The sequence below is a fragment of the Martes martes genome, assembly GCF_963455335.1.
Source record: "Martes martes genome assembly, chromosome: X".
Taxonomy (NCBI): Eukaryota; Metazoa; Chordata; class Mammalia; order Carnivora; family Mustelidae; genus Martes; species Martes martes.
The window spans coordinates 1647562-1666700 of record NC_137897.1 but is presented as its reverse complement, the minus strand read 5'-3'; the positions used below and the strand labels follow the sequence as shown (position 1 = coordinate 1666700).

Sequence of the window (19139 nt, the reverse complement as noted above, 5' to 3'; positions counted from 1 at the left end):
GAGCGTGGTCCTGATGATGCTTTGATTCTGGACTTCCAGGTTCCAGCACTGAGAGAGAATGAATCTCTGTGTTTGGAGCCACCACGCTCATGGCGATCTGCAAAGGCAGCCCTAGCAAACTCACACGAGGAGTCGTACCCACATCATGGCAGTGCGGGAAGGAGGACAGAAGAGACTCCATCAAAGCTCTGGCTCATCCTCATGGGAAAATCCACATGGGGATCCCTCCCAAGTTTTTGATATACCATTCTCAACTGACTTTCTGTGAATGAAAATAAACTCTTTTGGTGGGCTTAATGGCCACTTTTGACTTCTACCTCTCAACGCACTATGATTTCATCCATTATTATTTGTCCATTATTCTATTATCCAGATTGAAATGATTTCAGTTATTCAATTCAAAATCATTGTGATTTCAATCATTATGCTTTAATGGTTGGCATTTTCCCTTTCCCAATCAATGAGTTAGATGCACAGAGGACCTGACATGGAGAGTTTGCTTTGGAGAGCAACAGAGCCCATGTGAATGCTTGTCTCCTAACCCCAGAAGACAGGTCTAGATACACACTTATCACCAAGAGCAGAAAAGAAAAAGAAGTTAACAGACAGTGTCACAACCAATGGGCACATAGTGATCTAGAGTTGTAAAGAAACCCATTGGCTCTCCAACTCCTTCCTTGAAATTTTGCAGATGTCGACATCTGCTCACGTGGGCTGCCTGATCTCAATCATTGCTTCTCCTTACGGTCCCACAACTCAGTTGTTCCGCTCCGTGTCACACAGACAGAAGGGGAACACACCACAGCAAGGCTTCAGCCACAGGTTGTCATAATTCAATTCGGACAACTGCTGCTGGACGGGAACGATGCTTTTCTTGTGTTCCTTCACGGCGTTGGCCACCGTTTGGATCACGACGTCAAACAAGGGCTCCGTGTCCCGTGTCAGAGGTGTGGACTCGGAGGGGTCTCTGGTGATGTCGAAGAGCAGAGGAGGGTCGTGGTAGGTGACCAGGTTGCCTGAGCATTGGCAAAAGATGGTCTCATAGCAGGCCTGAGCTCCCGGCGGCTGAAACACGGGTGTCACGTAATGAACCTTCCACACTGCCTCACCTGGACCAGAAAAGACATGTCAGGGACATCCAACTCCTGTGCCAACGGATCTTGTGTTCAAAAGAAGTTCAGAAGAAGATCTTGTGATCCTCTACCTGATCGTTCTCTTTGCCCATACATTAATGCTAAATATCATGCAATCCTTAGAACAGTACTAAGAAATCAGAATCTGCTAGTAGAACTTTATGTACTCTTGGAAGAACCCATTCATTCTGCCTCTCAAAAATATCTATTTCTTCAAGATCTCCCCCTGCCTTTCTAAAGACGATGGCTCTTGGAAAGTTTTCTGAGAAGATATTTTCAGCCGTCGTCCCAGAATAAAAAGACTGGTCTGGGGTTGGTGGCGGGGGCGGGGTGGGGGACAAATGAAGAAGGTGTTGAGCATGGACATGACTGACCATGACCTTGGTATCTGCAGGAAGTAGGGGCTGGTGTACTCACTGTCCTTGGGGTGCCAGCGCACAGCGTGGAGGAACGCTCCACAGTAGTGGAACAGGAACTCATGCTCCGAGCGTTGCACTTCACCCCGAAGCAAGGGCATGAGGTTCCGGCCATCGATCACCCTGTGGACACACACAAAGAATGTCAGGTGAGGGAGGTTGGCCAGGGGGCTGTTGGAGGGACGGTCCGTGCATTCCATGACATTTCCAGGGCCCCGAGAACAGCAATGCTGACGGTTCTGGAAATCCGTGCACACTGTCAGGAACATTACATTCTCTTGGGAAAGACGAGAAACAAATCTAAGCTTTCACAGTGACATGACAAGACAGAGGAATGTGTCAGTGTGTGTCCGTCAGAAGAGCACTTGGGGCTCTGGCCACAGAAGTTCTCAAAGGATGAGTGCTCTGGTTGACTTCACAGATCAGAATTTCATCTGCGCCTGCCATGCTACTCTGAAACAGGATCTTGTAGAACCTCTTTGAGGCACCTGGGTGGCTCATTTGGTTAAGTGTCTGACTCTTGATTTCAACTCAGGTCATGATCTCAGGGTTGTGAGATCAAGCCCTGCATTGGGCTCTCTGCTTCAGATTGTCTCTCTCCCTCTGCCCCTCCCTCCATGCATGTGCTCTCTTTAAATAAATAAATACATAAATAAATAAAATCTTTAAAGAAAAGGAACTTCTAAAAAAAATCTGATGCTTTTTAACTTATATTAGAAAACAGATCTTCTCCCTCATGTTAGAAAAAATAAAACCTACCTCATAATAAAAAACACAATGATACCTGTCACACCATCCTAAAAATGATGGTAAACGAAATAATATCATCTTTATTCTCAGACACAATGATTGCCTGGGTTGATAATTCCTTAAAAAGATAGTGGAACTAATTAAGTTTGGTAAGTTCACCAGTATAGAATTTTATTTCTGTATCTTAGCAATGAACGACTGGGACATACATTTTTTAAAATACCATTTACCACAGCATCACAAAACATGAAATATCAAGCCATACCTTTTTCTAATACTAACATTTTGTGTCCCAGAGCCATAAAACATCTGATAACAGAGCTGATAAGGGAGATAAACAATGTTCATAGCTTGGAAGACTCAACCTGGTTAAGATCTTGATTTTCAACAAGGCAATCTATAGATTTAATATAATCTCAACCAAAATCCCAGAAGGCTTTTGTGTAGAAAGTGAGAAATGTATTCTAAAATTGACATGCGAGAGCAATGTGGAACAGCTTAAATAATTTTGAAAAAGAAGAAAGTCGTTTGAGGGTTCAACTAAATAATTCCAAAACCAAGCAATAAGGGTGGACATATGAATCAGGGAAATGAGAGAGTCCAAGAAACAGACCGTGGATATATCAATCACTTGATTTTCAACATATGTCCAAGGTAATCCAGTTGAGGAAGGACAGTCTTTCCTTAAAAGGCACTAGAATAACTGAATACCTAAATAGCAAAAAAATTAAATCTGAACCCATACCTCACACCATATAAAAAGTTCACTCAATATGGACCATAAGTCTAAATGTAAAACCTGAAAGTAAAGAAACCACCAGAACAATTAGGAAATCTGTGTGACCTTTGAATAGAAAAATAGTTTTTAGATATGTTACAAAAATCACAATCTATAAAAGAAAAAAGGCAAATTGACCCTTATCAAAATTGAAAACTTCTGCTTTTCAAATAATAATGTAAGAGAATGAAGGTGAGATGCAGAATGGAAAATATGATTGATAAAACACAGGTCTGATAAGGAACTTGTGCTCACAATATATAGAGAGCTCTTACAATTCAACAATAAGAAAATGAAATCCCCAATTTAAAAAAAAAATGGACAGACGGTTTGAATAGACAGTTCATGAAGAAGGGACAAGGATGGCCAATACGAGGAGAATGTCCAACATCCTTAGTCATTAAGGAAGCACAAATTAACACCAGCATGATGTTCAACTACACAATTATTATGGTTAAGATGGAAAAGAATGACCATACCAAGTGTGACCAAAGATGTAGAGCAACTGGAAATCTTATGTGTCAGTGGTGGGAACACCAGATGGGCAGCCATTTTGAAACTCAATCCAACAAGTTTCTCATAAAGAGATATTAACAATATATCAGCACATATTAACAATATGACCCAGATTTCCCACTCTTGGGCATTTACCACAAAGAAATAAACCACTAATGTCTACACAAAGACCTCTACACAAATGGCCAATGTGGCTTCAATCATAAGAATGAAGTGTGCTTTTAGAATCCTCTGGATTCCCTCACATCAGTTTTCTGTTGAAAAATAGAAAAGTTCATGGAATAAAAATAGGACATTTTTAGAGCTAATTCTGGAAAGAAAAGAAAAATGAAAACCAGATCAGTTCTATGAAGGAAAATCCTAATCAGAGCTTAGCAGACAATATTTCTTTAGATTGTATTTCTGCATAACCTTTGTGAGTTTAATATTTAGACTATGGCCATGTCCCAGAGTTAGTGAACCCCAGTGGTAGAGTAGAAAGTTATTTTTATGGCTACGATTGGCTCAGTTAAGAGAAAACTACATTTCCACTAATATTACTATTTTTTAAAATGGGCCATTAAGCTAAAATTGATAAATACGCTTCTTAGTAGAAGGGACTTCATTCTGTTATTATTTTATATAAATTCTCTATAAATTCTAAGAGTCGCTAAAAAGGAGGTTAGGAAAAAAAAAAAAACATTGAGATCTTTCTTTGCTGCTGTTTCTAATTTGCTTTGGGATCCATTTCATTTGCTTCTGAAAGAGATGAGGTCCCTCACATGAAGAAGGACACATGAGAATCAGTCTTTGGGCTTACAAGGGACACGTGGTAGGGGGTGGAAGCCATTAGAATGAACTGTGAAGAAATCACCTGCGAGTCTGCCTTGGTCGGTCACTCCCAGGGGGTGGCACCGTCTGAAGAGTGTCCTCTTGTTTGAATTCAAAAAAGTCACATCAGTGTTCCAAGTGCCCATGGAATGCCTTACCTTCCCGTCCGCCTTCCAGATCGTCCACAGTAGACATAGACAAAGCTACACTTCCCTAGGTATTGGGGACCACGTCCAACCCATTAAGACAGACTTCACTGCCTTTATCCTGAATGCTCTGAGAACAAAGATGATGAGAACAGAGGGTGTGACATCACCTGTCCTGAGGGACCATGCCTCCTGACACCGCCGCTAGCGTGGGGAGCATGTCCATTAAACTTGTAGGTTCCTCGATCACTTTCCCAGCCGGCAGTTTTCCCGGCCAGCGGATAAGTCCCGGAACTCGGATTCCACCTTCCCAGCCGGCCATGCCTTTCCCACCTACGAGGCGAGGCAACGGAGGGACAGTTAAAATGGTCACGGTAGCAAGACTGCGTAGAAAGGTAAATGAGTATCAATACAGACCATGTGCTCAGAGCCCACCCCGTACAGAGTCCTGACGGGGTCAGCAGTACATGTCCGTGGATTTACTTTGCCCTGGGCTGGTGGTAGAGTTTTGATTGAGTAACTGATCGTATTCTATTTGGGACATTTCTACAGGCTTTTTTTTTGTCTGCCTCAATGCTGTAACCTCACAAATACACCTGCTACATCCCCCGCCGCCTTCACACGTTTGCACACTATTTTCTCAGTCAGCCCTACTGGCAGATTTCCTTTAGAATCACAGTGCCCCCCTCCCAGAAGTTTTTGTATTTTGTTTTGTTTTGTTTTTTTTAGATTTTTACTACCTCAAAATGTCATAGAATTTACTTATTCTCTTTTTCCTGGTGTGGAAAATTTGAACTTTCTTAAATTTACTTATTATTATTAATTTATTTATTTACTTAAATTTACTTATTCTCTTTTTCCCTCCACTAAAGTGTATTGAAAGCACTGATTCTTTGGTTTTGTTCACTACTGAATCCAGCACCCTGAAAACAAACTGATATATGCTCATTTATTATCCCAAACCAAGACATTATAAAGCATGGACCCAGAAGGCAATAGCGACCCCAACACGATAGGTCTAAGCCAGTGTTGCCTTGAGCGAACCAGGAGGAATGGCCATCCTATGGTCTTAATAGAATTTTATTAGGTCATTAAATTAGAGTGGAATTTCAATCAAGCGCATGGAGAAATGGAGATTTTTTAAAAAGATGTCCATCTAGGTAAAAAGAGAGTTTCAATAAGAACACTTTACCTTATGGGATTTATTTGCTTTTTTAAGAATGTACTTTACTTGTAAAAGCCCCCAAAAAGCAGACATTCCTGCCTCATGCCCTGTGGTCAGACTAAGGCAGAGACTACCCATACACGCAAACATCATTATTTCCTACTCAGTCCGCGTTCTCATTATTCATGTGAAAATAAGCTCGGTTGCTTTGCATTCAGTGGGAAAGCATGAATATTTTATTTCCCTCTGGAAAAAAAATTTTGATATCTCTTCCAATAGATAGAAGAACACACACTGAACACTTTCCAGATAATTTTCTTACCACATGAGGATGCATACCACAGAGCAGGCCAACATGGTGGCCAATGGAACATGTTTTCATGCACTAAGAGTCACACCAGGACATGGGGCTGATATCTGTGCATTTAATTATAAAACTGGACACAGGCTTGCTGCTTTGCATGCCCAGCCATATCCTCACTAGTGAGCACCCCAGCTTCCTTGTCCTCTGTACTCTATCTACCACACTCAATCTTCTATCAACAGTCTTGTACAGGGAATCAGTGAGTAGGTAGATACTCGATTCAAAGGCACGTGGGTACGTTAATGCTTTAACATCTCATGGGGTCAGCAGGGAGGCAGATTTCTGGATACGCCCTCAGCAGAACGCCAGCCCTGGGGGGGCCAGCCTCCCCAACAACGTATCATCGGTTACACGCTCCATTCTACCCAGAGTCAAATAAAAGGCACGTGCCCGCGTTTTCTCACGTTCATCCATTCACTTCATGGATGCCCACGATCGTGAGCACAGGAGAGCTTCTCCACAACCAGACCCCACTCCCAATCCCCACTCCTCACCTTTGTATATTCCGTTCCACCCTCCACGCTGGGAATGGCCCACCCGCGCCTCCAAGTGTCCCCCATGGTCTGATGTAAAGTAGACAAGGGTGTGATTCTTCAGACCAAAAAAGTCGATGGCATCGAGAATCTTGCCTGAAATCATAAAAAGGGGGAGGGGGAACTCGTGTTATGAATGTCATCATGAGCTTTGGGCTATAATGCCAGTCCGACTTGTGACCCATTTCACTGCAAAAGTGCCTTTCTTCCGTGATGCCCCTGCTTCTTGTGGGTGGTGTGTGAACTCAAGAACACTCATGTTTTCTGAACTCATCAGCGTCTTGCGTTGGACACATTATTATACTAAATGAGGAGTGAAAATGGATTCGTTCTTTACTATTTTACTAGTATTCATTGTTACATTATTACTGCCTGGTAATCATTTTTATTTTTTACTGTGTTATGCGGACACGAGCATTGATACTTTTAACTTATTAGTTCTATCGAGCGTTTGCTGATTTTTCATGTGGGGGCTTCATTGTTTCTGTTCTTGATTTAGACAGACTCCTTTATCAAAAGGTGAAAGCATGTTACATTGTTGCTAATAGTTCCTCTGTTTTCAAGGAGAATCAGGTGAATGTTTAAGAAGCACACTTTTGGTATTTCGGGAAGCATTGAGGTCTCTGCCTCTGTCGTGACTTCCACGTGTCTTAGCGGCTCTGCGTTCACGTGGTCTGGTCATCCGTGTTCCCACGCAGGTGGGTCCTCTGCGTGTGTCTATGCTCCTGCTTCTTGTCTTCTTGCAAACGCACCTGCCCCACAGCACTAGGACCGACCCTAAAGACTTCACCGTAACTCGATCCCACCGGCAAAGGCCCTATTTCCACATACCTATTTCCACAGATTCCAGGAGTTAAGAAGTGGGCCTTTCTTTTAGGGGACATGATGCAACCCCCAACACTGACCGGGCCCGTGCTATTCAATCCCTGCCACTCTGAGTTAATTTCCTCCCCTCTACGTTCTCCTCGTCTTTGGACTGTCTCCAGGGCCACCTGTTTCTGCTTCTCTGATCTGAAAGTCAAATCTTCCACAGGTAGTTTAGTGTTTTAAGTTTGATTTTTTAAAAATATTTTCTTTATTTATTTGACAGAGAGAGAGGGAGAAAGGGGAGCAGGAGGCAGAGGGAGAGGGAGAAGCAGGCTCCCCACTGAGCAGAGAGATGCGGGACTCGATCCCAGGACCCTGAGATCACGACATGAGCCAAAGGCAGACGCTTAACCCACTGAGCCACCCAGCCGCCCCTATATATGGATTTTTGATATTGGAGCTGCTATGAATGATACCTTATCACCTACTGTAACTTGAAATGGGTTATTTTTAACATAAAGGAAAAGAATTACTCTTAGTGCATATTTCTAACAGAGAAATTTGTAGGACATATATGTATGTATATGCATAATAAACTAATTATAATATTACTCTAATTCTGTCCTAGGAGTATACTACAAAATTACGTCAACAGATGTATTATCTCAATGCCTATATTATTATGTATCTTATTGTAATAGTATATATTAATATAGCATGCTATTAATAATATCATATGCTAATGATATATGTACATTATATTATATAGAACATGATATACTATTACTAATGATATATGTATATGTTTGAGTATATTATTATATTTTATATTATATATTACATTATGTATGGGGCAGAGGGAAAGAGAGAGAGAGAGTCTCAACCAGACTCCACACTGATATCAGGGCCCAACGCACGGCTCAACTCCTGAGATCATGACCTGAGTTGAAACCAAAAGGCAAGCCTTAGCCCACTGAGCCACCCAGGTGCCCCCCAATTAATAACGTTTTAAAAATCCTCAAAACATTGAGAATAGAGCCAGTTAAAAGCATTGGCCACCCTCATGCTTAAGGGTAAAATATTGAACTGTTTCATTAATATTGGTTATAAAAGAAGGGGTTTTCTGTCATTATTATAATTCATTTTTTAGGAATACCTGATCAAAGAAATTAACAGAAAACCTAAATACACATGTAGTTAGATGAAGACCCTAATCTGATACTGTTAATGGACATAATTGTCTATCTTGAGAACTCTAGAAAGTATAATAAAATTCTTATTATATGTCTATAATATGTAATATGAACAGGGTGCCTGGGTGGCTCAGTCGGTTAAGCAACTGCCTTCCGCTCAGGTCATGATCCTGGAGTCCCGGGATCGAGTCCCGCATCAGGCTCCCAGCTCCACAGGGAGTCTGCTTCTCTCTCTGATCTTCTCCTCGCTCATGCTCTCTCTCACTGTCTCTCTCTCAAATAAATAAATAAAATATTTTTAAAAAATGTAATATGAACAGTTAATTCTATTGTATATAATACATAATTATATAACATAATCCATGAGAACTCATAAGAAAATAAATTTTTATTACAAATATGTATATTTCTAGCATCAACTAAAATAGATTATATAAACATTTATAGATGTTATATATTATAGTCATTGAATGTCTATTATATATAATATATTACATAAATTTATATTGTGCATATTATTTTATATATTATATATATTATATATTTATTATGTGTTAATATAGGATTTTATATTTATTCTGTATTATATATATTGTGTTTATTATATAGTAATATATGTCATATATGTCATATAATAAAAAATACACAAATATCTCAGATACTATATAATACAAATATATATACAAATATTATATATTATAGATACTGTATAATACAAACATCTACACAAATGTGATATATTATATTCTAGATACTATATAATACAAACTTTCTACACAAATGTATATTTGTCATATATTCTAGATACTGTATAATACAAACATGTACACAAATGTTACATATTATATTCTAGATACTGCATAATGCAAACATCTACACAAATGTTATATATTATATTCTAGATACCGTATAATGCAAACATCTACACAAATATATATTTGTCATATATTCTAGATACTGTGTAATGCAAACATCTACACAAATGTTACATATTATATTCTAGATATTGTATACTATAAATACAGACATACACACACACATGCTTCAGTTGATGCTAGACAGGTGCTGACCATTGCCATGGCCACTACCTAATTATTTTTTAAATCTCTCTCAAAGTTACTCGACACCAGTAAACAATGTAACTGTCTGTGTTGGAAACCCTAGAGATTTCAGTGACCCTGGAAATAGATGTATCATATTGACAACATCTACTTACATTTTCAATATGCATTTCATACATGTGTCTTGGTATTTGCGAGTGCACAAAATTTCTCAGACACTTTGGCCCTCTCCTGGGTTCCTGCTACCCCGCCCAGGGGAGCAGCCAAGGGCACCTGTTTCCTTTACACACCTGGCCCCAAAGGTAATCTAGGTGTCATCATTTTTCTGCGAATGAGTTCAGCCAAGCCTGTCCTCCTGCTCTCATGGTTCATCCGTCTGCCTCACATTGGACACTCACTCTCTCGTCCCATTCTGGAGGAAGCAGGTCTGAGCTAAGGGAATTCTCAGAGACTCATTTTGGATGCATGCCTCGTCAGGCACCAGAGGATTTCCCCTGGGTTGGGTCAGGGATGCCATTTGCATTGGAAGCCTGTACCTGGGTTTGCGGAAGCAGGAAGCCAGGTGGAGGGTGGAGGGTGGGGGGGAAGGAGCTGCCGTAGCTTTCCCAACACCTGGGAAATGCCAGCCTGTAGGAGTCCGAGGGGTTATGGGATAGTTCAGAAGGACACAGCCAGGTTTCCTCATCTCTGTCTGTAAAGCCCGGCCCTACACCAGCAGTGCTGAGTTAGCAAATAGGAGTGAGTGGGTTCTGATCCTGGCTCCCCCAGAGCTGTCCTGTAACCTTGAGCAAGACCCCAGTATATTGTGCCCTTATTTCCTCAACTGCCAAGGGGGATCACAATGCTGAGTATGGTCCCCACTCCCAGAATGCTCATGGGGATGCCTCCAGGACACACTTGGAAGAGTGCATGCCCCATGCATCAAAGGGCTCATGCAGTCAACAGATCCCACTGCTTAACTGTTAAAAGGACACTTAAAACAAATTCATCTGTACGATTCCCCAACCAGGAACCAAAACAACTTTCTAACAAACCTTCCTGACAAGGAGAACAGCGATTCCCAAGACTTGGGGTTTGGTCTTAGCTTCTTGCTTTGTTCTTTGTTTGCCTATTTTTCGTGATCACACCCACGCACCCCACACCCGGGCACACACACCTAGGCCTACCTAAGCAGAGACATGCCTTCATATGTGCTATGTTCCGTTAAATACTATTTATATGTAAAATAATTCTTAGAGGCACGTCGGTGGCTCAGTCAGTTGAGCGTCTGCCTTCGGCTGAGGTCATGATCTTGGGGTCCTACGATCGGGCTCTCTGCTCAGCTTCTCCTTTCCCCTGGTCTCTCTCTCTCTCTCTGTCTCTCCCCCTTCTCGAATAAATAATTAAAATCTTAAAAAAAATTTAAAAAAATTTAAAAATGTTTTCTCTATCTTTAAGACTGAAAATTCACGATATTTTATTGGCTTCCCTTTGGTCGGGCTTGAATTCTTTTTTTTTTTTTTAATGAAGATTTTATTTATTTATTTATTCAAGAGAGAAAGAGAAAGAGAAAGAGTGAGATTGAAAGAGCAGGGGGACGAGCAGAGGGAGAGGGAGAAGCAGATGTCATGCGGGGCACACATCTCAAGGCAGCGCTTGATTCCAGGATGTCAAGGTCATGACTTGAGCCCAAACCAAGAATCAGGTGTTCAGCCTACTGAGCCAGCCAGGTGCCCCGGTCAGGTTTGATTTCTAAAGCCTCTTTCTGTTTGCTAAAATCTATTCCGTGCCAACATCCTCCACTGGGGAATGATTATAACCCAAAGCTTCTGTCCCGCCCAGGCACGAGGCCAGTTGCATGTGCTTTTCTGTCTTCCTTCTCAGAAAACTGGAGTCTGATTGGCTAACTCATACACATATCTGGAAACTCAGGGACTCCCATGCACAGGACAATCATTGAGTGTGGTTTTGTGCTGACTTTGTGGTGGACTTCCACCTGCTAGAGCATCGGGGCTGCCTGGGGGGACCGTGCCCGGTGTGTCCCGAACTATCAAAGCACAGAGTTCCGCGGTCCATAGCTCCTGCCACTTACCCACCATGGAGTCCATCTCCTGTACATTGTCCCCATATAAGCCATGCTGGCTGGTGCCAATGAACTCGGGCGTCGTGGGGAGAGGCTCGTGCACATGCAGAAAGGAGAAAACAAGGAGGAAGGGTCCTTCACGGTGCCTGGGAAGACATCAGTCACTCGACTATGAGTCTGCAAAGTCTGCAAACCACATCATTTTGGTCACACAGACCCAGCGTCCATCCATCCTATAGACACCCCAGGAGGGGGGAGGCAAGCATGAGGCAGCCTCTTGGAGAAAGCATGCTGGCTGTGGTAGGTGCCAGCATCCTCCGGCGTCTGGACTGCTCCCCAGGACTTGTGTGGGAGGTTTAATTCCTGAGTGGTCTCGCCTGGCCCAAGAGAGCTCACAAGCCCATCCAGCCTTGCCCGGAACACTTTTCCCATGACTGATAAAGTCTCAGTCCAGAGTCACACCCAAAAGACCAAAGGGTTGATGGCTTGGGAGTGGTTTCTTAGAAACTCTGAGTCTTTCACAACCCCCAAGCAAGCACGGACAGGCAAGTCTTCACAAGCTGCCTGCATACCTTCAGGTCTCCTGGGAAGACAAAGGAAATGAGTATGACCCACTTCGAGCCCTGACAACCCATAGGGAAGACAGGTTATCAGCTAACCAGGGCAGGACATGCCACAGATGACACTCCTTGCAAAATGTCTGCTCTGATGACATATGACGGCATAAAGAATGAGGGGAAAAAATGAAAAAAAAAAAAAAAAAGTTGGGTCATGGGGAGCTGTGTTGAATGGCATCCCACCAAAACTGGTGCCTACCCAGAGGCTCAGAATGGGATCTCGTTTGAGAATGGGCTCTTTAGAGATGTAATTAGTGGAGAGGTCATCTTGGGGTGGCGGGGTCCGGGGGGGCCAGGATCCAAGAACTGATGTCCTTCAAGGAAAAGGATGGTTTGCATGGGATACTGAGGATTGAGATGATACAGATGTTGCTTTACATCACAAAAGGGAATCTGGAGATGGGATTAAGTTCAGGACCTGGAGATGAGGAGATAACCCTGAATTATCTGGCTGTGGATTCAATGCAATCACAAGTGTCCTTGTAATAGGGTCCCCAATAGGGACAAAAAACAGTGTGGGCAGGAGGTCAAGGAAACCCTGCAGCCCCTCCAGCCTGGGACAAGAAACAGACTCTTCCCTTAAACCTCCAAAATGAGCCAGTCCTCCCACTGCCTCTATTGTAGCCATGTAGGATGAGATTCAGATTCCTGACCTCTAGCACCATAAAACAGTAAGTCTGTGTTGCCTTAAGCCACTCCTGCTTGCAGAAATCTCTCCCAGGAGCCACAGGAAACTCACACACTGAGAACCCCGATGAAAGCAACTTCTACCATCCACGAACCTGCAGGCCGATGCTGCTCGTGGCAACTTCAATAATCCACAGAGTAGCTTCCGAATCTTCAGAGTCCCCATTCCCTTTCCACATGGTGCCACTGTGGACCATAGAGACCTTCTGAAACTCAACATAGCTCTTGGCGATGGAAGCACTTTTTCACACCCCCCGTATTTGTTCTTGATGTACTAATGTAAACAGTAAGCAACACGTGCAGGCGTCTTCAGACTTGAACTGGCTCACAGAATGGAACGGGATCTCTCATCTAGATCTTTTGACATGATGATGTCACCTCGTAACATCTCAATGTGTCCCCTTGCAAAGCATCTGCAGCTCTGCACATAAAGGAAGTTTCCAGGGGATGAGGAGTTTGCCCTAAGAGAAACCAGCCATCCCATTGCATCCAGAATGCAAAGATGGTTTAATCTCTCTGAGTCTAAATTTGTATTGTGCCCACCGTGGCTACAAGGTGAAGACAAAGCTACCTACAGGTTGCCCAAGATCCTTCACACCACCAAACTGCTCTACGTGCCGGCCAAACACACACCGGCTTACAGATCCCCTACCCCAAGATGATCTCATCCTCACAAATGACACCTCCAAAGACTCTATTCCCAAATAAGATCACATTCTGAGACTCTAGGTAGACATGAAAATTGGAGGGACACCCCTCAACCCAGCTCACCATGGTACAACCATTTTTTAAATTCGTTTCTTCCCCGTTCTTTTCATTTTGATATCTTACCTGAGCAGAAATTTTTCAGAGTGGCATTTGCATTACATCCTGTCCTTAGCTGAGGACCCATTTCCCTTGTGCTCGAGCTTCACACAGTAAGCCTGGCACCTTTTCTCATCTTCTTCTAGCTCACGTTTGAAGACTCAGTTAGTGTACGTTCTCAAGTACGGCTTCTCTGACATAATGGAAAGTCCGTATAGTTTCGACTGATAGCACCTGGATTTAGGACCATTAGCTTATTTGTTATCCTGTGCTTGTACATCTGTTGTCATCCCTAAATGCGAACTTCTCCTTGAAGTCTAGGATGAATCCCCAGGATGGCGATTAGTCATGGTAAAGCCTTCGGCAATGTTAAAATGGTGAATAAAAAATGTGTTCACAGTCTTTAAAAAAAAAAATGCAACAACTAGGGACCCATAAATGTGACTCCTTCGGAAAGTTTCCAGGGATTATGTTCTGGATACACTGGGCTTTATAACGATCACCACTGATCTCAGCTGAATAACGTCCCTTATGTATCTCATGCTCAATGATACCTCTGGTATTAATTTCTCAAGGAAGTTTCTTTCCAAACAGGAAAACAGTGCAGTGGCCAACTTATTCTACTCTCTGGTTTCCTGGCAAATACATTTCCCTTTGCACATTTATATGCAGACAGTATGTATATCAATACATGTACATGTATTATAAATTAACAAGCCAGATTTGTAATTTTGAGCTTTGTGTGAGTCTACCTGCTTGGTCTGACCAAATATGAATTTCAAGGCCAATGGAGAAATTGTGATTTTAATAATAAGAACTCGAACGAGGTAGCCTTCCTTAGGTACTGCATGAAGAGTGCAGCTGGCCTCTAAAACATCCTGTATTGTATTGTCTACCCCTGGCTACTAGTAGTCCCTTTCTTAATTCAATATTGTTCAAATCATCCCCTCTCATTTTTGAAAACGTGTTCATTGTGTTATGCTTTTAAAACAGTCCTCTCTTGAAAATACTCTTTCTTAAATCTATTAAGATTCATGGATTTTTTTTTTGTAAATTAATTTTACCTTTCCATAAATGAAATTGCCTCCTTCACCATGATGGAACCAGCTCGCTCGGCCTTCATGGGCTGCTCGGTGATGTCGTGCTGTCGTACGAGGAGGCAATCCCAGTACAGAAGAGACGTGTAACTGGAGAACCAAAAGTAGCCCAGCAGAAAAATAAAAAGAATCATAGAGAGGATGAAGAACCAGGGAAGAGAGATCAAGTGACACAGTTTCGCCAAGATGAGAGTGAGTGCAGCGACGGCGACCAGCTGTACACAAAACCAGATTTTGCTTTCGATGGCTAATTCTGTGTCACGAGAGGGATCTGGCCAGCAGGGGCCTGTGAGAGTGAACGGCATGCCGTAGAAGTAATCAAAGCCATAATGATTCGGATGATGGCAGTGGTCATGTCGGGACTGGCAGTTTAAGCCTTGATGCCACTTGCCTGAAATGACAAACAGACAAACAAAGCATAGTACGCCGGCACACCCTGAAGATCACGTGAGCACTCTTCATTCAGAACAAGCGACTTGTGCACAAAAATAGAACAGCAAATAGTTTCCTTCTGCCTAAAAACCTGAGGTCAGCACCTGCCTCATCTTTTGCTCTTCTTTAGCTCACAGAAATTTGTGTTAAGATCTGGTTGTGAGGGACCACATAGGATGGAAGGTAAAGGGAGGAAAAATAGAGCTGTGAGTTTGTAGCAGGGATGTGAACTGGGCAGCTTCTCATTCACAGAAGGAAATAAATCATAGCCAGAAAGATACATGCAGGACAGAAGACAGGGCAGATTAAAGGTGTGGATGGATAGGTGAGTAGGTAGGCAGGTACAAGATATTAGATAATGAGGTATGAGATGAGATAATGACATAAGACGGATGGACGACAGGGATGGTGGATAGATAGGTAGGTAGATAGGTACATAGGTAGGTAGATAGACAGATGATAGATAGATGGATAGATAGATACAAATAAATGATGGAACATAGATGGGGCATGTATATATGTATACACAGGTGGATAGATGGATAGGTAGATGATAGATAGATGAATGGGAGGATGTGTGCATGGATGGATAGATGGGTATATAGATAATAGATAAAGACAGATGATAGCAGATAGATAGATAGAAAGATAGATGATAGATAGATAGATAGATAGAAGCTAGATGTGCATGAATGATGGAGGATGGACCAAGCATGGATGAAGGGTGGTTGGATAGCTCACCGGATGGAAATCCTAGATCACCCACTAAAGTTCACTAAACTTAATTTGTAAAACTTCCCACACCTTGAACAGTAACAAAAAGACCCAAGGGCATGGGGATCCTGTTGGCATGTGGACTCTAAGAGACAATAATCACATGTATCCACTAAAACTTTAATAGTTCCCTGCGTGGAGTTAGGACTACAGGAAGGATCCACGTACTCGCACCCCTGAGCAACGGAGGCGGTAAGCAGATGAGAGGCAAGGCTACGACCCAGGTTTCTCCATCCTGCACCTCCACTAAGATTGTCTTCTCTTGTCAATGTCAAATTGGTTACAAAGCTCGATTTCAAACGGCATCTTATTTTCATGCCGGTTGAAACCCAGGCTCTCAAATGGGGACAGTTTAGGTTCCAATGGGTCATCATTGGTTGACATCGATCATCTTTGGCAGTGAGAAAAAAAGACATCTGTACAATATCCATGGTTCCATTTTAAAGAAATAATTAGGTGGGCCAGACAACGTATCTTGAAAAATACACAAGCCCAGAGAAGCTGAAAAATTTCACCTTATTGTGCAACATTTGCATTCAAATGTCTCATGTGTCTCTCAGTGTTGGGAAGAAGCAATTTCGTCATCTTTGAAATTAGGGAACTGGGTTATTCTCAGACATCTCTTCTGCCTGTAAGTTATCAATGACTCCATCAATGTGCAATGCAATTAACTAAGAATCCTGATCATTACCATCCCTCTGCAATGCAATCAGGAGACTAAATGCAGACTTTATCATTGCCCAAGGGAGCAGCACAGTTTTTTCCTCTTCATTGACTCTCCTGAGCTGTGGTAGTGGTGAAAAAAGGAGACCCATGGGGACATCTTGGAAGGGGTCAGTGGAAACTTTCTGAGGCAACCAAAATGCTCCTTATCTTGATTTAGGTGACAGATACAGGGTGTAGACATTTTTCAAAAAAAAAATTTTTAAGATACATTTTATTCTATTTGGATGATGGATATAGGGTGTAGACATTTAGATGGAGTCAAAAGTTGACCCCATAAGAAGTTAATGATGCATCAAGCTATTTGTATGCTCTTAAGAGAGCTCATCACATTTATTAAATCATACATGATAAATGAGATGAAGGATTTCAGAGTCTGCAGAGGATAATAGAGCGAGACCATCATAGAACAGTGGGGGTCTGTGCAAAGGTGATACAGAAACACCTGAGGTGGCCATCTGGCAAGGCCTGGTGGTCAGGTGGGAAGGGATCTTCTGTGGTGTCTGAAGTATGTATGAAAAGGATAAACATGCACCATTTAGGAAGAAGTGAGTGTGTGTGTGCATGTTCAATGAGGAGGGTCATTATGGTAGAGGGTCCCAAGTGAACAAAACACAACAATGAAGGAGGGTTCTGGAGGACACAAGGGACACGTTTAGTTGAGAAAGACCATATAATATATTAAACAGATTAATGTTGGAAAGAGAAAGGTCAGAGGTAGCCAGTGAAATGGCAGATGTAGAGCCCACATCACACAGAGGGTCTTCTCTGCCATAGCCAAGATGCATGCTTATTTTGAAATAAAGGGTTTCCAAGGAAACCATGTCAAGTAGAGAACACAGGGGTGTGGGGATGGTGCAGTCAGTTAAACATCAGACTCTTCATTTCTGCTCAGGTTATGATCTCAGGGTCGTGAGAACGAGCCCACATCGGGTTCTGCACTCAGCGCAGCCCGCTTTGGATTACCTCTCCCTTTCTCGCTGCCCCTCCCACTTGTGCTCTCTCAAATAAATAAATAAATCTTGAAAAAGGGATAGAACAACACATACTATTTTTTATCATAAATAAGTCACGCCTTTGGCCACTTCTTACCTATTATTGCCGTGCTGTACCCTTGCTTCTTCAGTAAGGCTGCAAACGTCGTCTCGTTACGAGGGAGTCCAGCAGGGGCTCCAAGTGTGATGATGACACGGTTCTGTGTGTTAGAGACCATTCCTAAGTGGTATGGAAAAACAAAACAAAACAAAACAAACAGACAAAGAAAAAACAACAGAACACACACATACAGTGAGTAAATGCCCATCAATATCTACTTAGGGAGAAATTGTTCTTCTCTTAGGGAGAAATTATGGAGATGGGTTACTCTCGGACATCCCTTCTGCCTGTAAGTCATCAATGATTCTGTCAATGTGCAATGCAATGAACTAGGAAACCGTTCATTACCATCCCACTGCAATGCAATCGGGAGAGTAAATGTGGACTTAATCATTGCCAAAGGGAGTAGCACAGTTTTTTTTAATATGCATTGACTCTTCTTTGAGCTGTGGGAATGGTGAAAGAAGGAGTTAACCCATGGGGACAGCCTGGAAGGGATCAATGGAAACTTTCTGAGGCAACTGAAATGTTCCTTATCTTGAGTTAGGTGAGATGCAGGGTGTAGACATTTTTTTTAAGATACATTTTTAAGATCCATCCACCATGAAGAGGAAGTGAGTTATGGAGGGTTCAGGAGCTGGAAGGTGCAGATGTAACACGTGAGGAACAGAAAATCATCACGCGGGGGAGGAAAAATTGTGTCTCCCAGAGAGAACGCACGCTGGCCTCCACTACAGACCCCTTTACACGTTTGCATGCACACACAACATTATCAGACACATACAAACACGTCATTCAAATGACAGTCTACACATAGACTCCAGCATGTTTACGATGACACACGGAATCTTTCAATAGATACTGGTGATTGATCATCTAACACAAACTGCCCTTGGTGGGGAAATCACCGTATTGGAAAAGGAGCCAAAAAATGAAACTTTGTGAAAACTTCAAAGCCTACTGTTTCTACAATGGATTCTTTTTTCTGACAATAGATTTTAGTTGTATTTGTACAAAAGGTAGATAAGCCAAATGTCTGTCAAAAACCTGACACTGGGGCCTCTGGGAAGACTGGGCACCTAGTTTTTGAACCTCTCCATTCCTTACCAAAAATAGAGCAATAAGAAAACTGCTCACTCATGAACATCACTAATGACAAATCTAGGTGACAGGTAA

The 19139-nt window shown here is 42.4% G+C and overlaps 1 protein-coding gene across 2 annotated transcripts in view; it reads right to left on the bottom strand.

Moving 5' to 3' along the window:
- Window positions 1-408: 408 nt before the first annotated feature.
- ARSF (arylsulfatase F) overlaps window positions 409-19139 on the bottom strand; it is a 52185-nt gene continuing 33454 nt past the window's right edge. For both annotated transcript variants that reach the window (XM_080795385.1, XM_080795384.1), the window contains exons 5-11: window positions 17961-18083; window positions 14907-15330; window positions 11744-11880; window positions 6573-6707; window positions 4720-4882; window positions 1551-1672; window positions 409-1109 (exon numbers count right to left, since the gene is read on the bottom strand). In XM_080795385.1, the coding sequence (XP_080651511.1) occupies window positions 757-1109; window positions 1551-1672; window positions 4720-4882; window positions 6573-6707; window positions 11744-11880; window positions 14907-15330; window positions 17961-18083 (1457 nt within the window). In that variant the 3' untranslated portion in view covers window positions 409-756. The remainder of the gene's footprint in view (window positions 1110-1550; window positions 1673-4719; window positions 4883-6572; window positions 6708-11743; window positions 11881-14906; window positions 15331-17960; window positions 18084-19139) is intronic.